The sequence below is a fragment of the Arvicanthis niloticus genome, chromosome 30 (genome assembly GCF_011762505.2).
Source record: "Arvicanthis niloticus isolate mArvNil1 chromosome 30, mArvNil1.pat.X, whole genome shotgun sequence".
Lineage (NCBI taxonomy): Eukaryota > Metazoa > Chordata > Mammalia > Rodentia > Muridae > Arvicanthis > Arvicanthis niloticus.
Window position 1 is genome coordinate 8,276,615 of NC_133438.1, and position 24,945 is coordinate 8,301,559.

Consider the following 24,945-nt stretch of genomic DNA (forward strand, 5'->3'; position numbering starts at 1 on the left):
TCATTTGAAAGGTGCCATGGGGTCAAAACCCTGAGCTTTCAGGACAGACCTTTAGCTCTAGGTTTGTGTTTCTGAGTGCCCACCTCCTTGCAGAGCTGGGATACCTTTTAACCTGTCATGATCATGACAGCACAGCTTGGTCTTCAAAACACACCAGAGAAATATGGTCCTCATTATAATCATGAAAAATCTATTTCTTAGCTAGACTCTGTAAAGAGACTAGGGTAATTCTGGAGTATCCATTTCCAGCCTATGCAGGCATGTACACATGTACACAGAATTATAGAGAACAATCAGGAAAACATCTACAAACAAATGGCAAAACAGTGTAGTATCTGTGGTAGTTCAATTTGTATTTTTATTTTTTGAGAAAAATTTAGACAGTTTGCCAAAGTGTCTACTCTAGTTTACACTCCCATAAGTAACATATAATAGTGTCCCTTTCCTAACACTCATGTCAGAACTTTTTTATAGTAATGGCCATTCTGACTAGGGAAGAGATGGAATCTTAAAGAAGATATTGTCTGCATCTCCCAAATAGCTATTTATACCGGACTTTTTGTCAACACTAACTTTGAGAAATAACCCAAGGATATTGCACAGCCCGTTCAGTAGATATGACTATACACATCGGTTGCCTACTGGTGTTAAAGACCTCTACTGCGACATTTGAGACTCTAAAAGAAATGGATGAATGCCCTAATTCATACCACATACCAACATACAACAAAGGGATAATTAACAACAACAACACTGAAGCAGAAATAAGTGCACACTCATGCAAAAAGAAAGCTGGGAAGCTTTGTTTCTGGATTCATCACAGAATTCTGTCAATCCTCACAAAATAACTGACACTGAAGCTACTTAAAACACTCCTTGATGTAAAAACGAATCAAGGCTTCCAGTCTCTTTATAAAGGTAGTATTATCTGATCCCATGTCAGATAAAAACATTAAAAATTAAATTACAGACTTTTGTGATTATTATTTTCACCTAGAATCACTCTTGTGGTGCATACTGTAATTCCCTACTCCCTACAGTTCTGGTGCATGCTTCCAACTAATCTTTCCTCTCCCTTTCTCTCTATCTTATTTATTTCTATTCATTTTGTTTTGGGACCCATCATGATTAATCAGGACCATTTGTGAGACCGTCGGTTTGGAACTGTGTTTGGAACCTGGTGGTCTCAGCAGATGAGACACAACTAAGAACAGTGATTCCCCTTCTCCTAAAACCTACCTATAGCCACAGTCTGGGTGGGGCCCTGTGACCCTCTCCCCTTCTGAGACTGACCTTGAGTTGGTCTTGAGTAAGTACAGTTGCTCTGAGTTACTGCTTACAATAGTGGTATGGAATCTGGAGAATGCCATGTCATGCCCATCTCACCTTTTCTCCTTACTCCTTTCTCCCTCCTCTTTCTTAATATTCCCAGAACTATAGATGGCCTGCTGTAACTGACTTGTTTATGACTGTGCCCCATATACATTGCTTATTTTCTGCATATTTGACAGCCTCGTCTCTCATAAGGATTTTTATCCTTTAAATAAATAAATAAATAAATAAAAGCATGTTTAGCATCCTCTCTCAAGAGTAATTTATTTTTTTATAAAGTAGCAAAAAGGCAATTTCCCCATCTAGTGGTGACAGCGGTACGACTCAGAATGAATTCAGCACTAGGAGGTTAATGGGCTGACTGACCACCTGAGACACTTATTTCCTTTCAAAATCCCGATTTCTTGAAGTATCTTGCCCCAACTCAGTATCGCTAGGATTGTACTTCCAGATTATCTCACTGGCAGTAGTGAATGTCTTGTGTGGGAAGGATTAAAATGAGTTTTTAGTGTCACTTCATTTGCAGAGTGATGGAAATGGTTAACCAGCTTCCCAGGAAACCTTTCCAGGGTGAGTGAGTTACTGTGTCTAAAACTTAGAATATTTCATATACAAAATGCAGGTGGAATTTCATCTTTACCTTTAAGTAGTACTATTTACATGTGGCATTTTAGTGTAATTCATTCATCATTTTTTTTTGATTGGGCCATCCAGTTTCTCTACCTTGTCTTCACGTCTAATATTCTGTGTCCCATCTGATCAGTTTGAGTTATTATTATTCGGCCTACTACATTTTTATTTCTTTTTTTTTTTATTTGAGTTTTTTTTTTTTTTTTCCCCTTTCGGTGTTTCTAACTACTTATCGAATTCAGTTTTCATATTCCTTACTTCCTTCAGGCATTTGCTATTGTTTTCTTGCCCACGAATCATTTTGTTCCTATTTTGAGTTTACTAACATACTTTACAAGCTTTGAACATAACTCTGTTTTTTCAGTTCTGAACATTGGACATTTAAACTGCTTTCCTTAGGGAATACAGATATTAGTGCATTGGCGTTCCATCTTTGTTTTACTTTGTTTTGGGAATGAGATCTGAGCATCCGAATTTACTCCGTGTGTGTGTGTGTGTGTGTGTGTGTGTGTGTGTGTGTGTGTGTGTGTGTGTGTGTGTTTGCCTAGGCTGGCATTCCAAGGTGGGAAGTTAGACCGAATAACATATCTGAAGGAATCAGAACCCAGGTTGGAGGTCAGATAACGGCTGTATCATGCTATTTGATCCAATTCTGGTCTAGCCTGCCAGCAAGTATAAGGGAGGCTGTGCAGAGCAAAGAGAGCCATTCCAGGTCAGTCTGGCAGCTGGAACTGTGGGGCAGGCTGCCCATCACTGAGTGGGAGGAGCTGTTCCTAATGAGTGGACACCTCTGCCTGATCAGATGACTTTAGGGGGTGGGGGTGGGGGTGGGGTGGGGGGAGGGAACAGCAGGGAAGTATTGGAAACTATAGTAAGCAGGTTTAAAGAAATCATGTAACCGGAAGTGGGCTATGTTGGGCGGGTACAGGAAGAGCCTCTCTAAGAAAACAAGCATGAGTGACAGGAAATTCCACCTTTCCCTGAAGGACTCAGAGAGCCCCGTGGTCTGGAAGTGGGGGTGGAAGACCCTGGCCCAGTATTGGGGTACCTGAAAACTTTAATCCTCAAGTGTATCCGGGGTCATTCTGGAAGAGTCAGCAGCCAGCCAGGAACCTCCCAGGTCAGAGGAGCTGCGGGGCTGAGTGACCGACTTGTTCCCTGACCGCTGGCTGGTTTCCCTGACCTGGTTATTTCTGGACCTGGGAAAACTCACATAATTCCCTGGCTGCGGGCCTGGGAGAGTCAGCAGTCGGCAGCGCAGCGGCGGGAACCGCAGCCTGGGGACCCTGGAACCTCCCAGGTCAGAGGAGCTGCGGGGCTGGGAAACGGGCGGGAGCGGAGCAGGGGGTTGTTTTCCGCAGCTGCTCTTAGGAGGTGCTCTCACAATTCTGTTTTGTTTATTTGTCGCTGTTGGGAAGTTTGAGATCCTGTGAACTGGGGTTTATCGTGATGTTTTCATTTATCTTATGGTTGCCAGAATATTTTCCTAAAATAATTTCGTAGAACATTTGCAGTATCTGCAGATTGCACGCGCAGTTCTCTTTGCTCCAGCAGTTACAAAGCTCTTCAAATTCATCTATGCTTTAACTCCCCTGTTCCACAATTTTCTATTCGAGAGAGTGGCCTTTGGCACGGAGAATAGGCGCCCTCAGAGAGTTCTGCAGATATTAGTCATACGAAGAACCAGTTTGGATTCGATTGAGTCAGAATATATACGTTTTAAAGCACCATAGTTACAGCTGCGAACATTAAATTTTACTGAGCAAAGCTTTACTCCCCATTTATTTTCCATCTTAGATGTATGCTCTCCTTGATGTAAATACAGCAATCAGAAATGTGCCGTTATATGTTGAGTTACACCTTAGGTCTGAATGAAAACTTAAGGACATGGCTGCTCTAAGGTATGATTGAGGAGAAGATTTATTGTAGGTTATGTTATTCCTGAGATTTGCCTGAGAAAAATCAATATCAACATTTTGGCAAACATTATTAAATACTAGCCAAGCTATGGGCTTTGGTCTCATGCTACAGGGGTTCATAAAGAACCTATATACATTCCCACGAGGGTTTGTTATTTTTCCAAGAACTAAAACTGCCAGCATTTTAAGAAGTTATTTGATTCTTGGGCACTTAGTGCTTACATGTTAATTTAGAGCTTTACAGTATGAGAGAGAAGACAGCCAGAGTCATCTGAAAGGGTCCAGATTTAACCTGGCCATGAGTTGGGGAATTGGGAGGAGTTAGGGGAGAGGAGGCTCCCAAGACAAGAACCAGGCACTAAGAAAACACCTAGCCAAAGATGTCCACTATGACATGTTAAAAGGCACCTCAGGTAGCCATTTTTCCTAAGTTTCTTTGATGTCTAATAAGGCCAGACCACTATTCAGGCTGTGGGAGGACAATGTCAGGCCACCTTATTTTTATAGATAGAAAACTCACTAGAGATAAAATAAAATTAGAAAGCACTTTTTGAATAACTATGATTGCTCACTTAACATCAGAAACATGTCTCCTTATTTCAAGAAAAGCACATGTGGCCAAACTGTTAGTTATTTCATGATTCGTTGACATTGAATTCTGTGACTGGACTTCTTTCCTAGACCCTACAGTCAGGACTTTTTTTTCAGAGACCTCCTTTTGTAAAAGTGCATCAGTTTGGATTCTGTGAGTCATGGTAGTTTGATTGGAGTCTTCCTTGCTCTTCCTCTGGGTTCCTGGGAAAAGGACTCCGCATGTGTGTCAACTGTGTGTGAATGAGTCTCCTATCTCATAGAATAGAGTAAAATCCTCAGAGAAAAGAGACATTTTTCATGTTTTTTTTCTCTTTCCTTCATGTTTATCCTCTTGGGAGATGTCAGCATCTTTCATTTTTGTACCGTGAAAATTTCAAGATGCTTTCTTGAAGAATCACTTCTCCATATGCAGGTCCCCCACTGCTCAACCAGATCTGCTCACCAGTTAATCAACTAAGAACCCTGGATGGTAAAGAGAGAAGACTGTAGTAAAGAATCCAGGTATGTTAGAAGGACTGAAGAAGGGGTGAGATGGGGTTCAAATGACAGTAGAAAGAGAACATGAAGTTGGTTTTCCCAGATTCTATTTCATTAATCATTCTGGAAATTTTTCACTAAGAATAATATTAGACATGGTAAAATGGATTTCCCCTTATACATTGTATAGTAAACAGTCAGGTTTTTTTTTTTTTCAGTATTTGATTAGTTTTGGGTCTCTGAAATAACTGTTGCCCATTGGGAAAAAAAAAGTTTCTTTGACATAGACTGAAAGTAGCACTGAGCTATCTATGTGAACCAAGCCATTTGAACATGTAGCAAGTGTCAGAAATGGATTTCCTTCTAGAGCCTGTGACCTTCCTTATTTTGGCATGGTTTCCACTATAACCCATCTATTTCGCATACACACACCTCCTCCCCCATGTGGAGCTGGCCTCAGATTGAACCAGAAAACATTCTGTTACCCACGGATTGTCCTGTCACTATGGCACCAGTAGAGGTGCCTTGCATGGCAGATTGAGATTGTACCACACAGAATCTATAGCTGGATATGGACATTGATACCTTTGTCCCTAGCCCCAGTCTGCATAGCAGTTTTTTGACACCATGAACGCTACCACCAGGCTGTCCAAGATATTTGTAGGCAGTGTGAGTAATCTAATCTGAGGTGTTTGTTTCTTTTGTTTTGTTTTTTTTTCTCTCAAGAAGGTCCACTTTTATTTATTTATTTTTTTTTGCTATCCTGTATTGCCCCCCTTTAAGCTTTTCTCTGTCATTGAATTGTGTACTCACTGATCTACTCTGAGTTCTGATTAAAGCACAATAATTCCACTTGTCCTTTTTTTCCCCAGTATGGTTTGCATTAGCTGTGCTTCTGTTCCTGATATATGTTTCATCTGTTCTCACATTCTTGAGGGCTTGTCATATTTTATCACAGAGCTTTCATCTACCTATTGACATAGTCTCTTTTCTTCTCTCATTGACTCTGCATCTTTAGTGTCTGACATTGACTAGTTCATAGGTGTTAAAATAGTCTTACCTTCCTGATGTAAGTTCACCTTTGCTTCCATTTCTGTGGAATATAGAGACTGTGTCTGTGTAGATCCTGAAAACTGGGCTTTGATTCTTCTTTGCATTGTTTGAGCTCCCCTGCTTTGAGCATTGAGGTAAAGCCAGCTTTGCATGATGACTTTCTAGTGTTCCTCTTTTTTTGTGTGTTATAGGTAATAATCTTTTTTTTTAGGCAAATCCCCTAAGGTTTCTTTAAGGAAAGAAGAAGTCTATACTAATCTGTCCAGTTCTCAGATGCTGTTAGAGAAAAGTCCCAGCTTCAGTCTCAGCACCTACCTGATATGTGTTCCTGTTTTATAATGTAGGAGATTGATTTATTCACTTATTTCTAGGAACTCATCATTTCTTCTTCAGTTCTGATTCATTTATGTATGACTTTCCACAGCCCTGCATAAGGTACCACTGACGTCCCCATGTATATTGTGTCATGTGGATTATATCTGTAAGAATTGTCTAGAGATACTGCCTGATGTAGTGCAGAAGCCATGTATTAATTAATTAACTAATTAATATTAATTAATGTCCCTTCTAATGACTTTGTTGTCTTCCTATCTTTTGGAGGAGGAAGACTTTCCTACTCCATGCTTTTCCTTTCCCTGTAGCTATGTTTTATATAGGTAGAGATTTTCAAGAGAGGTTATATTAGACAGACTTCCATTTATTTCTTTATTATTTAAGTATAGGAATGTACATCTGCATTTTTTATGTGCACTGTATTCGTGTATGAAGCCCATTGAGCCCAGATATAATCATTAAACCCATGGCACAGTAGACATACAAAATCATAAGTTGCCAAGTTGTCTTGTGTGTAAAGAAAATTAAACTGTTTGTACTAAGAACCAGTGATTACCCTTTGCCCCTACATTTAAATGTCTGGTGCACTTTCATGATGGAGCCAGAATCTAACCCTAAGTTCTGTTTTTTGAAAATTGAAGGAAGAATCATAAACGATATTTACCTGTGCAGCCTAAAATCATGTTAGATGATTGAGCTCAAGTAGTGAAGAAAAGAATAGAGCTGATTCAGGTTTCCAAATGAGCAACAGAATGTTCATAATTAATCAAGAGTCAGTATGATTCTTACACAACTTAGTGCATTTGTTTCAATTGCAGAAACTCTCCTTCATCTGAATGCATTGCCACATATGCATTTGGATATGTATTTCTAACTATTTTATAGTGAAACCTCATGGAATTACCGAAATTACTATCTGTATCTATTGGCAGAGTCACCTTTTAGAAAACATAGATAATAGTAATGCTACATAATGCTGACTTTTCTGTTTATTCTATAGTTGTTAGATATTGTTATAAAATAACATCATAATGTATTTGATTCTGTGTGTTGTTTGTAATGTTCTGTGTATGCACTGATGTTACACTCCTTATTGTTTCAAGGAAAAAGAAAAACTGGCTTGTAATTCATCCATGCATTCTTCATTTCAGCCTCTACCTCCTTTTTTCTAGAAAGGGTACAGCCTTGTATCTAGTCCTCAGAATCTCAACTGAGCATGTTAGAATAGTCAAGCAGGTGAGTCCTAGCTCCAGACAGTTGGACAAGGCTGACAGTTGTAGAAGCACAGTTTTACTCAGTAATTTACCGTCTGAGATATGACAGTGGGATTCTATTTGAGGTCAACATAGAGTTCTTAGATGTACATTCCTGCATGTAGACCTCAAAAGTTTACCTTATATTCCCTGAACCTTTGCTGATTGTGAGACCATCATGTCATCCTGTTTTTACAGAGAAAAGAAGATACAATATCTATTATAACTATTTTAGAAAATAAATTTTATTAAAACTATATTTCCCTTTTATTTATGTGTATTATTATATTTGCCTGAATGTATGTATATGTGTTATGTAGGGCTCCTGCCTGTAGAGTTCAGAATAGAGGACTGGATCCTATGGAACTAGACTTAAAATCTGTTGTGCAGCTGGGAATGGCGCCTGTAATCCCGGCATTGAGGAGGCTGAGGCAGTTGGGTCTCTGTGAGCTCCATGCCAGCTTGGTCTCCAAAGAGAGTTCCAGGACACTCACTGCTACTAAACCAAATTCTGTCTTAAAATAGTAAGAAAGAAAAAAAGAAAATCTGATTTATAGTACCTGAGGGTGCTAGGATCCAAACTGCACTTTAATAGACAGTACAGAGTGTGAACTGGAGAGAAAACTTTAAGCTGTCGTGATAGTGGCAATTCCAGCAGCACATAATAAGTAAGTAATTATCAATGACAGTGTCTGTTAATATTCAGGAATGGGGCTGTGGGATGCTTAGAGGATGAATGGGAATGTTTAGACTGTGTTCGGAGGACATTGTACACAGATGTGATGTTGGAAAATTACAGAAATCTATTCTTTGTAGGTAAGGATGCTTTTCTTATACATCCTGATATATCCTTTGTATTTATCTGCTTTATGTATATGTGTGAACTCTGAACTGTCTAGAGTGCCCCAGAAATGAGGGGAATTCTGGTTATCACATAATTCTATCAGAGTGCTCCCTATACAATTTTCTCTGTTCTCTGAAAGTGTGATCAGTCTTATATTCTAGATGTTCTCTCCAGATCTCTTCTTTTCTCCACAAGGAAAGGGGATAGTAATTCTGTGTAACCTCACTAGATGCAGCAGTGCCCGAGACCAGTGGTGTGAGCAATGGAGACAGGTCAGCTGGTGTGCTGGCTAGGTTTATGTTAACTTGACATACAAACCAGAGTTATCTGAAAGGAAGGAAGTTCAACTGAGAAAATGCCTCCATAATATCTAGCTTTAAGGCATCTTCTTAATTTCAGATTGATGGGTAAGGACCCAGCCCATTGTGGATGGTGCTACTCTTGGGCTGATGGCCCTGGGTCGTATAAGAAAGCAGCCTGAGCAAGCCATGAGAAGCAAGCCAATCCACAGCACTGTTCCATGGCCTATGTGTCAGCTCCTGCCTCCAGGTTCTTGCCCTGTTAGTGTTCCTGTCTTGACTTCCTTGAGAGATGAAAAGTGTTGTGTAAGTGTAAGGCAAGTAAACTCCTTCCTCCCCAGCTTGCTATGTAGTCATTGTGTTTCATCAGAGCAGTACAATTCCTAAGACCCAGGAGATCTGCCTGCCTGTGCCACATGAATGCTAAGATTACAGGAGTGAACCTACAGAGCTGGTTCATAAACTCACAGTATTTAATGGCAGTTTTGTGGCTGTGTACTCTTCTTGAGAAGAGGGGCAAAGCAAAGATCCTGCTCAGTGGACTTTGCACAGAGATTGAATGTTGCATAATTGCAGCAGACTGATGTCTGTATGAGCATCCTTTACATCATCTGTATCTCCTCTGGATTCCAGGGAATACTACACTGCAAGTTTCTGAGCTATGTGTGAATGAGTCTTACCTGTCACTGGGTAAAATGAAATCCTCAGAGGAAAAAAAAAAGAGCATTACATGATCCTTTGTGTTCTTCATGTTGGTCCTTTTGGGAGGTGTAAGGCTTCTTTCATTTTTGTTCCATGATAGATTAAGAAATTCAAGAGTGTTAAATATCAGCATCCCCATCATTCAGTTCCATTTCAGCTTGCTAAGTTTGATCGATCTGTGATTGGAAATGGTGGAATTCAAGTCAGTGCTAACTGAAAAATGCTTATAGAACATTTTCAATATCATTCCACTATACAGCTGTTGGGGAATCACTTGTAGAATCCTCTTTCTCTACTGGCACTGTAATGTGTTAGAAATCCAAATTAATTCTGAAGAATGTTATTCTTGTATGGAAGTCTAACTGATAAGCCAAACCTGCTCCCCTGTGAACAAAAACAAAGAATCATGTAAGGTAGAAAGAAAAATAGCCATGTACATTTTGGAGGAATTGAGGAAAGATTAGTGAGGAGTTCCAGGGATAGTGGAAATGGAGGAGCACTATAGAGATTTCCCCAGTAGTGAATAGTACTTGTTTGTCTTAAAGAGACTTGTGTACAGTTCTTAGCATCCCTGTGATGTCTGGAAACCATGTGTGCCTTCAGTTCCAGGAGATCTGATGCCTTCTTAGAACCTCAGCAGGAACCGTGCACAAAGGAAGCACATACATACATGGTGCAAAGTTAAATAAAAATATACTAAAAATTTTAAAAGCAGTAAGAATAAATGAGACATGAGATTGGTTTTTTTCCACATTCTGTTTCTATAGAAATGGTTCTAGAATATTCTACTGTAAATCACCTCATGATTAGCCTGTTGTACACATTACTGATTTCCTATGTAATAATACTAAAACAAAATGTAATATATTTGTGCATGTGTATGATGGCATCCTTATTCTGTTTGTATCATTTTGGGGAGTTCATATTAATAGTATATAAATTTTATTAGTGCATTTAAGCATACTGTGAAATTAGGAAATGTACTGCGTAAGGTTTGTTTCATGATCTTTTAACTTTAAAAGCTTCAGTTGTTCATATTCTTTTCCCTTTGTGGTCATTTTCCCCTGATAAAATGACAGTAGACTTTGATAAGAATTGTTTAGTATCTCTGCCAAATATTAAACTGTCTATATGGTATTCCCATAGATTTCTCCTATTGTTTCTTTTTGTAAGAAAAAATTTATTTATTTTATGTATATAAGTACACTGTAGCTGTTTTCAGACACATCATCAAGAGGACATAAGATCCCATTACAGATGGTTGTGAGCCACCATGTGGTTGCTGGAAATTGAACTCAGGACCTCTGGAAGAGCAGTCAGTGCTCTTAACCACTGAACTCTCTCTCAAGCACCTTTCCTGTTGTTTCTTAATAGTTTCCTGGCAGGAATCAGGGAGCCCCCTACCTTCTCAGGTGTGTACCCCTAGTTGCTGGGGACTCAGACCCACTCTACCTTACCTACCTGGCAAGGTCCACTGTCCCACAGGCCCCTTAGTGCTCACAACCCATCATGCCAACTATTTCTGATTAGGTTTCAGAATATGACCTGAGTTCTCTTTCTGAAATGGAACCGTGACTCCAATCAAAAAATGGTTTACTATAAGTGTTTGTTTGTCTGCGGCTTTCATAAAACAACGTGACCAAGGCAACTTGTAGAAGAAAGAGGTTACTTTAGAGAATGCTTCCAGAGGATAACAGTCCACCATGGCAGGGAGGCAAGTAGCCATGTTGGTGAGATAGATAGCTGAGAGGGCACATCCTCAGCCACAGTTAAGTAAGGACAGAAAGAGGAAACTGGGTGGACTGTAGCTATTTTTTTCTCAGAGCCTACCCCCAGTGCCACACTTTATTCAACAATGTTCCAATAACTAAATTTCCTAAGTCACTGTGACCAGATAGAAAGTTAACTTTAAATACATAAGCCAATGGGAGACATTCACATTCAAACCAACATAATAAGTCTTCTAACATCCATGCTGTAATTGTGTCAAAAAGCACATTTTAGGGGTTTTAATGTCACTGTAGAAAAAATATCCTTAATTTCTTGTTTGGGTATTCTGTTTGTTTCTGAAACAGAGTCTCACTCTGTAGCCCTGGCTGGACCATAAGCTGATCTGGAAACCAGGCTGACTGCTAATCCACATTGATCTGCTTGCCTCTCTGTCTTGAGAGCTGGGATGAAAGACCTACCCCACTGTGTCTGGCTTGAATTTCAGTTTGTTTGTTTGTTTGTTTGTTTGTTTAATACTGCTGCTAGTATGCAGCAATTTTGTTCGTTTGTTTCACCCATGATTTCTTTGGTTAAGTCATCTAGGCTTGAAGCCGATGTTTATCTTCTGTGTTCTATATCATGATGGACAGGATCTCTATTGAGTTACCAGAGTTCTTCTTTCAGGTTGAGGAGTCCTTATATTTTTATCTCTGCTCACATTTGCATTATTCTCATTATTTCCTCAGTTTCCTCAGCCATTTACTGGAGTTCTCTTGTCCTTCAATAAGTTTGTTCCTGTCCTCCTTGAATTCAGGTGCTGTTTTAATTGTTAATGTCCTTTGACCTCCTTGAATAGTCTTCAAATTATATTTTATGTCCTGTATCTTGAATTTTGTTTCAATTGTATTATGTAGAAAGCACTGGTATTGCATTACTGATTTAGAGTAGGGATATTCTACTCATAATGATGTCACTCACTTTTTTTTTTCTTTTGTGTATATCTTATAGTGTTGAGAAGATTGAGATTTATGACCTGAGGCTTATCCCAATTTTTTTTGCCATTTATCTTCTACTTGCCAGAATTTTCTCTCAAACATAATCTTGCAGTATTGTATTTATGTATTGATGTTTCAAACAGTGTTTTCTCTTCAGTTTTGGTTACAACAAAGCTTACGTCATTTAAGTTAATCCTTCCTTTCCATCTGTGCTGTACACTAACTTATTCAAAAGAATGGCATTTAAAATCTGTGAATTGTAGTGCTGCAAAGGTTTTAGTTATTAATCACATAAGGATTAACTGATGATGCTATTGGGATACTATGTATCTTTTTGCAAGCTCCACGGGTATGGCTGTAATTAGTAACATTTACTACATAACATGTTATCATTAATTTTTCATCTGTGATGTATACACATTATATTGTTAAAAAAAAAAAAAAATAAGTGTCCATTTATACAGCCCAGGCTGTGATGGAATTTTAGAAGCCAGCTTCTACTTCATGAGTAAAATGAGGAAAGCAGTGAGGTATTGCATCAGCAGGGTAGGGTTTATGGGGGTGGAGACAAAAGCTAGTAGCTCCTGGCCATTTGACTCTCCTTTACTGTCCTGGAGCCAGAGCTTATAGCTTCTGGCAATTAATTCTTACTGATAGCAGCAGCAGATTAGAAAAAGAAACTTAACTACTTGGGGCCAGCAAGAGTGCCTATCAAGAAACTCTCTTTTAAAACTAAAGAGGACAGCAAGAAAGAAGAGGATAGAGAGCCATGCAAGCCACGTATTCATGCACACACACACACACACACACACAAACTCACACACACTCACGCATACACCAAACTGGGTATTACCTGTTTCATTAGATTCACAAGTGTACATGCATACTTACATACACACACCTGTACCTACATACGTATATACATATATATAGACTGACACATATATATAATACACATTTGGTAGATGGAACAGAACCCAAAAAAAAACATGTTTTATTTTTTTCTCTCAGCCTTTTTATAGATTCTTAGACAAAAGTTCTTTATAAAATTACCTCACAGATAAAATGTAACACAAAAGAGGGGTATAACAGCAAGTTGATAATAAGATCAAAGAAATACTTTATTCTTTAAGCTCATTATAAGTTCAAAGCAACAGTTTCATCTGACCTTGCTTTATCATGGTGCACAACTGTGATCTCAGTCCTTGGACCTGACCTAGAATGACTGCTTTTCCTTGACCATTAATTTGTTTCGATTTTATTTTTTTTCCTAGTGCAATTTACATGTTTGTGACACAAACTCTGCAGCCTTTTATCCTATACGGGGCTTAAAATACATGAATCAGTTCAGGAGTTTTATAAAATCACTATCATGAATTAATGAAATCAAATTGTCTAAACAGCTCTAGTACATGAAAGTACATCTTCATATTGATCTGCAGGAAACTTGTCCAGTAGGATGGGCTGATGCCCAGGAATCATTAGGCTATTTAGTATTGGCAGAAAAGGCATATCAGCAGTGAGAAGCAATTCTTGAACAAAGTCTCTAGGGTTCATACCTCTCAGAGCACACCATCGCAGCCATGCAAACTAGTGGGGGGTGGGGGCCATCTTCAGAAAACTAACTTGCTTGCCATAACCTTTCCTACATGGCTTATGCCACTGGAACTCACTATGTGGACTATGCTAGCCTTCAATGTACAGAGATATGCCTGCCTGCCTCTAGAGTGATTAACCTGAGTCACCACACCCAGCATTTATATTCATCTTCAGGTTTCTTTTTCAAATTACTATGCATGTATGTAAGCTATGTGACAATGAGTCTCAGATTTCATAGAATACCTCAAAAGTCTCAAAGGACATTTTAAGAAAACCATCTTTTTAATGTGTGTCCTTTTGAGAAGTGTTAGGCTCCTTTCATTTGTGTTCCATGATTAATTCAGAAACTGAGAAGTATAAAATATTGTCACCATGATCCAACAGTTTCTTTATGTCCTTAAGGTATTACCTGATTTCTGACCAGTACACTGGGGTCTTCCACAGCAGCTAGGTGGCACTTTCACCAATAATCTCTCATAGGCTTTCTTCATAGTGCGAAGCGTCAAATTCTTTATATGACCCCTTTAGTTCTGGGCCTTCAGCTGCCACTGAGGCTAGGCTGCACCTTCAACCATGGTCTTTCTTGGCCTCTCACAGTGTCAAGCCTCAGATGCTCTACATAACCCCTTCATGGCTTCAAAACCAGTCCAAATGTGAAAGGTGATCCTTTCACATTACCATATGGCTTTCCCTTTATCGGGTGTACAGTGAACAATCAGTTATTCTCAGTACTTGATAATTTTCAGTCTCTAAAATAACTGTTGTCTATTTGAAAACCATGTTGCTTTGACCCAGTCTGAAAGCAGCACCAGGCTACAGGTGTAAACTGAGCCATTTGTACATGGAGCAGATGTCAGTAAAAGATTCCCTTCTAGAACTTGTGACTTTTCTTTATTGTTGATTTTGGCCAAGTTTCCAGTGTAACCGGTGTATTTCCCCCACCTTTGGAGCTGGCCTCAGATTGAACCAGAATGCCAGAGTTTTGTCACTATGACACCATTGGGTATGCTTTGCCTGTTAAATTGGGACTGTAGCACATAGAATCTGAATCTAGATATGGTCTTCTCCCTGCCCCATCATTGTCATACATTGTAGTGCCCCTTTTGGCTCTAGTTCTAACATATAGGTTCACTCTTTTAGTTTGAATTAAATGAACAATGCTTTGTCAGTACTTTAGTCTTTGCACAGAAACAATTCTGTTATGTTGAATCATTGAATTATATTTGAGTCTCTAATTTTATTAATTTCTTCATGGTGTTTCTAATATCTTTCTACATCCTATTTCAGATTGACTTGTGTTCAGCCTTGTAAGCTCTCAGGCACATGATTATTGGAAACAGTCTTTCACAACCAGTACCTCTTGCTGCCAACCTTTTCAGTCTGTCTGTGTCACCCCATTTCTGTGTGTTTGTCTTTCCTGAGATGATACTCATCCTAGCACTCCAAGAAAGGGTCCTTGGTGCTCCATGAATTCTATCTCACTGACCATCGATTTACATCTCCAGAGTAGCTAATTAAGGAACATTTAAAGGGCAGGAGATGATGTGGCTCGGCAGATCTGTATTAGTCTGGTGGCAGCTGAAGTTAGAAAAAAGCTTCAAGTTGTAGACAAACTTCCTGTTATCGTTTTGGATCTTGTGTCTGTGCTTGGCATTGTTCATAGCAGAGTTGCATTAATTTTAGCTTTATATTTTTGACACCTTGATATGAAATTTTAAGAATAATTCTGGTGTTTGTTCCTGAGACAGAAACTTGGAGAAGAGCAATAAGAAGGATGAATGCGTCTTTGGTAAATGCTCCCCAGGTCAGTGTCCTGTCCACCTTTCTTTTAAAGTGATTTTTATTATTGAACCCATTCAAGACTTTAATTCTCTACATCTGGTAATGTTATCTAAGGTGTATTTTCTATGATTTGTTGTTCTATCTGTATTTTTATGTCAACGCTTAGAAAAATGTGAATAATTTTAATGCTGCCTAATGCTGATTTTTCTATTTACTTTGTAGTTGTGATATAGTCTCATAAAATAAATTCACAAAGTAGTCGATTCTATATGTTGTTTGGAATATTGGATGTGTGTACTGATGTTACTATTTCTTACTCTTTAAAAAGAAAACTCAGACATTTAATTCACCAAACATTCTGCATCCCATATTCAGTCTTTTTATTGTAGAAAGGATTCTAGAAAGGTTACAATATTGTACCTAGGCCTCAAGATGTCAATAGAGCATTTTAGAATAGAGTGAGGGAGACCCACCTACAGACAGTATTGTTCTAGTGTCCATGTTTGACCAAAGTTGATACTGGTAAAATTTGGAAATAGAGTTTTGCTCACCATACCTTTACCATTTATGACATTGGTAACTGACATTATAATGCTGTTTGATGTCAGCACATATTTCATAAAAGCACATGCCTGCATCTAGACCTCAAATGCATTTGTTATATTCCCTAAACATTTGCTGATTTTTAAGACTATCATGCCCTCCTGTTTTCAATGAGAAAGAAAAATACAGTAAAGACTATGAATATTTAGAAACTATCTTTCATCACAAATAAACTGTAATTTAATCTCATGTATTTCCGTTTATTTGTCCAAATGTATGCATGTAGGCTATGATGGCCTCCAGCCTGTAGAGTTGAGAAGAGAGGACTGGATCACATGGAACTGGATTTCAGTTCTGTTGTTTAGTCCCATGAGGGTGCTTAGAACTGAACTACATTTTAAATTACTTTAAATGACATTATAGAATCCAAACTAGAGACAAGTTTTTCAAATGCAGTGATTGTGGCAAAATATTTATCTACTACTCAGATCTTAGGAATCATCAGAAAAATTATAAAGTAGAATGTAAGTTGTAAATTGTGAATGTAAACAATAATAACTCATTCCATATGTTGTCTATGGAAGAGTAGAAAGCTTAATTTCTGACCCGTCTCTGCAGGATTTCTAGAAAACGTTTGTTCTTAAATGTTTGCCATGACTCATTGTTATCACAAAATATCTTATTCTTTAGATCTTTTTTTACCTAGAAAAATACTTTTGTCCAGGACCACATGGTAAATAAATAATTTTCCATTACAGGGTCAGTTAACATTCAAGGATGTGGCTGTGGACTTCTCACAGGAGGAATGGGGATGTCTTGACTGTGCTCAGAGGGCTTTGTACATGGATGTGATGTTGGAGAATTACAGCAACCTACTCTTTGTGGGTAAGAGTACTCTTCCTGTAGAACTCTAATTCCATCCTTTGAATTTACCTACTTTGTGAAAATATAAGCTCTCTGAAATGTCTAGAGACTCCTAGAATAAGGGAAATTCTACTTACTAACTTAACTCTGTCATGGTGTGTCCTTTATATTTATTTCCATTCTCTGGAAGAGTAATCAGTACCATGTTCTGTTGTAATCTCTTACCTAGTTTTTAATCAAAACTCCAAAGTTCAAAGAATATTGAATGTCCAGTGCATGGAAATATATTATTGTATACATAATAATAGAAACATTTTAAATTTACTATTGCATGGTCTTCATTTATTTAAGGTTTTTTTAAATTTATGTTTTAAGTTTTTTATTCACTTTACATCCTAATCCCAGATTTCCCCTCTCCTCCCATTGTCCCTTAAGACAGTACCCTATCCTCTGAGAAGAGGGAGGTTCCCCCCTGGTTAACAACCCACCCTGACACAACAAGTCACTACAGGATGTCATGTCCTCTCCCAGACGGTGCAGCACAGTTAGGGGAAACAGGATCCACATGGAGATAACAAAGTCAGCATCAGCCCACTTTGCAGTTGTTGGGGTGCCTTGCATGAAGACCAGGCTTCATATCTGCTACATATGGAGTGAGCACTGTTTAGCCCACATATGCTCATTGGATGATGGTTTTTTATCTCTGGGACCCCCTCCTCCAAGGTTCCAGGGTAGTTGACTCTGTTGATAGGCTAGTGGAGTCCCTATCCCCTATCCCCTTCCGGTCCCTCTATCCTCCCAACACTCCATAATACTCCCTCAGCTCCATCTAATAATTGGCTGTAGTTCTCTGCCTCAGTTTCTATCAGCTGTCAGGTGGTAGATGGTAGTAGTGTGTATATCTGTGAGAGTGTGTGTGTGTGTGTGTGTGTTCTTTTGGTTTTGCTGGTGCGCAGTTACTTACTTCTTTTCTTGGGTATAGTTACCCTCTGTATGTTAGAGTTTTCCTTCTAGTATCCCCTATGGGGCTTTATTTGAAAGATATTGCTTAAATTTTTCTTATATTCCTTATATTTTTAAGTTTGATCTTTTCATAATGTCCCAGATTTCTTTAATGTTTTGTGTCATGATACTTTTATATTTATCATTCTCTTTGACCAATGTATTAATTTCTTCTATTGTATCTTCTATATCTGAGATACTCTCTTCCATTTCTTATATGCTTGTGTCCTTAGTTCCTGTTTTTTCCTAAGTTTTCCATCTCCTAGATGCTCTCATATTGTGTTTTCTTTATTGCTTTTATTTTCATTGTCAACTCTTTAATTTATTTATTTATTTTAAACTCCAAATTTTATTTTCCTCCTGGTTTACCCTCCAACTGTTCCGTATCCCATACCTCCTCCCCACCCACTGTCTCCACAAGGATATCCCCACCCCACCAAACCTCTAAAACTCCCTAGGGCCTCCAATCTCTTGAGGATTTGGTACATCTTCTCGGACTAAATGCAGACCCAACAATCCTCTTCTGTATATGTGTTGGGGGGCCTCATATCAGCTGGTATATTCTGCCTGGTTGGTGATTCAGTGTTTGAGAGATCTCAGGCATCCAGGTTAATTGAGACTGCTGGTCCTCCTACAGGGTTGCCCTCCTCCTCTGCTTCTTCCAGCTTTCCCCTAATTCAACCACAGGGGTCAGCACCTTCTAGTCATTGGTTGGGTTTAAATATCTGCATCTGACTCTTTCAGCTGCTTGTTGGGTCTTTTGGAGGGCATTTGTGAGTACTCCATAGCCTCAATAATAGTGTCAGGCCTTAGAACCTCCCCTAAAGCTGGATCCCAGTTTGGGCCTATTGCTGAACCTTCTTTATCTCAGGCTCCTTAATGATAACTTGGTTAGGGACGAAATAAAGAAAGAAATTAAAGACTTTCTAGAATTTAATGAAAATGTTGATATATCATACCCAAACTTATGGGACACAATGAAAGAGGTTCATAGCACTAAGCACCCTGGTAAAGAAACTGGAGAGATCTTACACTAGCAACTTAACAGCACACCTGAGAGCTCTCGAACAAAAGGAAGCAAACACACCCAAGAGGAGTAGACATCAGGAAATAGTCAAACTCAGGGCCGAAATCAACCAAATAGAAACAATTAACAATGCAAAGAATCCAAAAAAACAAAAGCTGCCGAGCAGTGGTGGCACACGCTTTTAATCCCAGCACTTGGGAGGCAGAGGCAGGTGGATCTCTGAGTTCGAGGCCAGCCTGGTCTACAGAGTGAGTTCCAGGACAGCCAGGGCTACACAGAGAGAGAAACTCTGTCTCAAAAAAAAACAAAAACAAAAAACAAACAAACAAACAAAAAACCCAAAAGCTGGTTCTTTGAGACAATCAACAAGATAGATAAACCCCTAGCCAAACTAACTAAAGGGCCCTGAGGCAGTATCCAAATTAACAAAAATCAGAAATAGAAAGGGAGACATAACAATAGAAACAGAGAAAATTTTAAAAAAATCATCAAATCCTACTACAAAAGCCTATACTCAAGAAAACAGGAAAATCTAGATGAAATGGATGGTTTTCTAGACAGATACTACATACCAAAGTTAAATCAAGGACAGGTAAACTATCTAAACCGCTCCATATCTCATAAGGAAATAGAAAAAGTCGATGTCAACCCTTGAACAGTTTTATTAATTTCTTTCACCTTTTTAATTGTATTTTCCTGTATTTCTTTGTATGTATTCATTTCTTCTCTGAAGGCCTCTACCTGTTTGATTATATTTTTCTGAACTTCTTGGAAGCATGTATTAATTTCCTCTTTAATTTCCTCTATTATCTTTATAAGATTAGATTTAAGGTCATTTCTTGCACTTTAGGTGTTAGGATATCCAGGGCCAGCTCTAGTAGGATAACTGGGTTCTGATGGTCCCATATAGCCCCAACTTTTGTTGATTATGTTCTTACACTAGCTTTTCACCCTCATATTGTTCCTGGTGTTGATAGGCCTAGTAGACACTGGTTGCAGCAGAATATGGGACTGTAAATAGAGCTTAGTCCCAAGTAGCAACACACCTTTGGAGATGCACAGAGGTGGTAGTCCCAGATGGCAGCAGGCCTTCTTTGGTGGCAGATAGACCTGGTTGTCCCAAATGGCAGCAGGCCTTCAGGGATGCAGTCAGAGCTGGTGGTCCATAATGGTTACAGGCCTCTGGGGTTGCAGATAGAGGTTTGGACTGGAGGACTGAATACAGTTGAGGTGGGGAGGTTCTTACCACTGCTGGGCCTGTCGGGGATTGCAGTGGGCAGGGACGTGGGACATGGGGATCTCACCTGGTTGTCCCAGGTGACAAGAGGCCTCCAAAGATACAGGTAGAACTATGGCCTGGAGAATGGAGGGCAGGGGAGGGACAGGACAGGACTCACTGGTCCTGGTCCATGATAGCTGCTAGTCTCTAAGATTCATATTTATGGTGTTTTAAAATGTAAATTTTAAGTAGAGAAAGAACTGTGCGTTGGGAGAATTTAGTTTTTGCTAATGTATTTACTTTTTCCATGTGGACTGTATGTTTAATACTGGTACAATATGATCTTTATTCCAATACTTCAGATCCAGAAGCAAGGATATAGGGTGAGTACCATGACAATATGAGTTCTATAGTGAATTCCTAAGTGACCAAAGCTATACTCTGTCTTAAAACATAAACGAGAAACATTGCTTATACGATCCTCCCAAAAGTTCTTTTCTCAAAGTTCTTCACTACGTCATCACTTACTTGTCATATCTTCCGTAAGGTACAGTATTGAAATAAGAATTATCATTTCCATTCATTTGATATAGATCAGATTTGAGTTTTTTCTGGGCATTCAGTTAATGATTTTGAAACAAAAAAGAACTGTGTTAAGAGCTTTATCCTTGAGAATTGCTAATTTACCTTTCTTACGAAACGTACAAGAAACATCCGTTATTGAATCTCTTACTCATGCATTAATCACTCGCATCCCTGATTGCACTTTTTTTTTCAGAGAATAATCACGTATGTGTCAAACATGATGAAGTCTTGGATCATGGCACAAAATATACTGCCCCTGAACATGTGATTATTCAAGAGAAGTTTAATAAATGGAATGAATGGGGGAAAATGATTGCTGAATCCTCCAAAAGTACACCTTATCAAGCTAACAACAGAGAAGCCTCCACTGAATCACCAGACAGACATAAAAGTGAGAATGCCAGGGAACCATGCAAATATAAAGACTGTGTGAATAGCTTCAATTTGTATTCCATCACTAGTCAAAATCAAACAGTGCACCTAGAGATGAAAAAACAAAACAAAACACAGCATGATACAGTTTCTCACTCTAAATATAAACTCGTGTTAAAAGGAAACAGTAGTGGAATGAGACCACACAAGTGCAGGAAGTCTGGAAAATCCTTCAAGATATACTCAAGCCTGAGTAGACTTCAGAGAGCTCATACTGGAGAGAAGCACTATAAATGTACAAAATGTAGTAAATCCTTTCTGCATTTGTCACAGCTCAAGGTACATTACAAAATCCATTATGGAGGATATCCCTACAAATGTACAGAATGTGGTAAGTGCTTTTATCATGTGTCAGACTTCGAAAGACACTACAGAATCCAGACTGGAGACAATACTTACAAATGTAGTTTTTGTGGCAAATCCTTTATATGCTGCTCAGGTCTTAGAAAACATGAGAAAATTCATGAAGGACGGAGGCTCTTCGAATATAACCAAGGTACTAGGTCAGTCTGTACATTTTCCTACCGTGAATACCATTACAGGACAGATATAAGAGAGAAATGTTACAGATGTAAAGAATGTGGCAAATCTCTTTCCACATCCTCAGGACTTAAAATACATCAGAGAATTCATACAGGAGAGAAACCTTACAAATGTAGTGACTGTGACAGATCTTTTACCCAGAAGAGCAATCTTAGAATGCATCAGAGAATTCATACAGGAGAGAACCCATACAAATGCAGTGAATGTGACAGATGCTTCACCCAGAAATGCCTTCTTAGAACTCATCAGAGATCTCATTCAGGAGAAAAACCTTACAAATGTAGTGAGTGTGACAAAGCCTTTGCTGATGGCTCATATCTTAGAAGTCATCAGAGAATTCATTCAGGAAAGAAACCATACAAATGTAGTGAATGTGACAAATCCTTTAACCGGAAAGACCATCTTAGAATTCATCAGAGAATTCATACAGGAGAGAAACCTTACAAATGTAGTGAATGTGAAAAATGCTTTACCCAGAAAGGCAGTGTTAGAATTCATCAGAGAATTCATACGGGTGAGAAACCTTACAAATGTAGTAAATGTGATAAATCTTTTTCCAAGAAAGACTGTCTTATAATTCATCAGATAATTCATACAGGAGAAGAACCTTACAAATGTAGTGAATGTGGCAAATGCTTTAACCGGAAAGAGCATCTTAGAGCTCATCAAAGATTTCATACAAGAGGGAGAATTTACAAATGTAGTGAATGTGATGAATCCTTTACCCTGAAAATCAATCTAAGAATTCATCAGAAAATTCATATAGGAGACAAGACTTACAAATGTAGTATATGTGACAAATCCTTTAACCGGAGAAACCATCTTAGAACTCATGAGAGAATTCATGCAGGAGAAAAGCCTTACAATTGTAGGGAATTTGAAAATTCCTTTACCCAGAATGGCTCTCTTAGAATTCATGAGAGACTTCATTCAAACAAGAAACTTTACAAATGCAATGAATGTGACAAATCCTTTACTAGCAGCTCTTATGTTAGAATTCATCAGAGAATTCATTCAGGAGAGAAACCTTACAAATGTAGTGAGTGTGACAAATGCTTTACCAGTGGCTCATATCTTAGAATGCACCAAAGAATTCATACAGGAGACAAACCTTACAAATGTGGTGAATGTGATAAATGCTTTACTCAGAAATGCAGTCTGAGAATTCACCAGAGAAGTCATACAGGAGAGAAACCTTACAAGTGTGGTAATTGTGACAGATCCTTTACAAGTGGGTCATATCTGAGAATACATCAGAGAATTCATAGAGGTGAGAAGCCTTATAAATGTAGTGAATGTGACAAATCCTTTACCCAGAAAGGCTATCTTAGAATTCATCAGAGAATTCATAAAAGAAAAACCTTACAAAGGAAGTAAATGAAAAATCCTTTACCCAGGAACCCTAACTTGTGGAACTCATCAGAGAATTCATATTGGAGAAAATCCTTAAATGTAGGGAATGTAACAAATCCCTTCACAGGAAAAACCTATCTCAGAACTTATCAGAAATTTCATACAAGAAATAAAACATACAAATGTATAGAATCTGATAAATCTTTTACCCAGAAAGGCTGTCTCAGAATTAATCACAGACTTCATTCAAGAAAGAAACTTTATAAATGCAGTGGATGTGACAAACCCTTTACCATGACAAACTATCTTAGACCTCGTCAGAAAAAACAGGAGAGAAACTACAAATTTGGTGAAAATACAAATCCTTGGCATGTCTCTTAAAATACATCAAAGAATCCAGAAAGGAGAGAAACTTTACAGATAAAGTATATGAGAAGTCTTCACCCATATCTCATACTCTTAGAAAACATCCAACATCCATAGTGGGAGAAAGTTTCCCTAAGAAAGTCCCTAAGAAGTTTTTTATAAAAGCTCTATCCTTTGTGACACTTGAGGCTCCACACTAGACATTATTATGAACATAAGAAACTTTTGAAAACTTAGAGTTTTGTTAGAGTTTTTGTTAGAGTTTATGGTGAGGGAAAAATCTGAAAATGTGACAATGTAGGAAATTTTTTATTAAAACTTTTTACTTGTTAAACTTTACACTTTGACTTTTAGTCAATCTTTGAACTTTGCTCAAACTATTAAAATTTTTATCCTCAAATAATTCATAATGAGCACAAAATGGAGAAGCCAGAAGAATATGGTATTGTGTAACAGTTTTCTGCAGACTGGAATGACCCATTCTAGAGGGATTGTGATCAAGGCAGCAAATACATACCTCGAAATAGCTTCAAGAAATTCCTGAAAGTGACAGCATTATCTGCTTAAGTCAAACAGTGAAACCCAGACAAATTATACCTCTTAAATGAGGATTTAACAAAGTGCCACCAAAATAGGATGCATTTGCTAAATGAATTCAGGAATGTGTAATTGTATGCTAAATTGTTAATGTTACCCCCTTATGGTGTAACAAACTGCACTATGTATGCTGTGAGAATATCAGGCTATACTACATTTACAGATGGAAAATTCAGTATACATTAAGCCAAAATTTAAAACCATCTTTTAAACAATTTTGATTGCTCAATTGTATTAGGAGAATTTACTCTAATTTTCTTATGTCTCCTGGGTTTAACCAAAGCACTATCCCCATTGGTGAACTGCTCGATTTCCTTGGTCTTATGTCTATTTCCTGGGTATATATTTCAGTGTACTTCCCTGTCTGTATCAGAACTCCCAATGTAGACCAAGCCTGGACTTAAATGGAATCTACCTCTCTCTGCTTCCTAGTTTCTAGGATTAAAGCACTGTACAGGATTGGATGACAGCCCTTATCACTGTGCACGTCATTTAGGAGGAATGGTAATGCCTAGACCCTGATTACTGTGCTTTATACATAGACTGGATGTTGAAGAATTGCAGTAGTCTGGTTTGTGTGAATGCAAATAGTAGGCTGCAGTCTGTAATGAGCCTCGGGGTTCTAGTGAAAACATCAAATTTGTGATTTCTCTGGGAATGATTCACACATCTCACAGAGAAAACGAACTTCAGTGTAGAAATAAACATTGCATGGTACTTTTTGTTCTTCATGTTGGTCCTTTGGACAGTTCTAAGACCTCTTTTAATTTAGTTTTGTGATAAATTAAGAAATTCAGTAGTGTAAAATAGTCATCCCAATCATTCTGTTCCATGCCAGTACTTAAGTTTCAGTTGAGCCGTGAGGAGGAGTGATGGAAATCAAAGTATGCTA

At 38.4% G+C, this 24,945-nt stretch overlaps 1 protein-coding gene across 1 annotated transcript; it reads left to right on the forward strand.

The window, feature by feature from the left end:
* The first annotated feature begins 2,878 nt into the window (after positions 1 to 2,878).
* Positions 2,879 to 23,267, forward strand: LOC143440913 (uncharacterized). Its single transcript, XM_076927837.1, is given in 6 exon segments — positions 2,879 to 3,262; positions 4,888 to 4,976; positions 15,489 to 15,544; positions 16,824 to 16,950; positions 20,956 to 23,089; positions 23,091 to 23,267. Coding segments are annotated over 4 exon segments (2,319 nt in total). The 5' UTR covers positions 2,879 to 3,262; positions 4,888 to 4,976; positions 15,489 to 15,514; the 3' UTR covers positions 23,119 to 23,267.
* Positions 23,268 to 24,945: the final 1,678 nt, after the last annotated feature.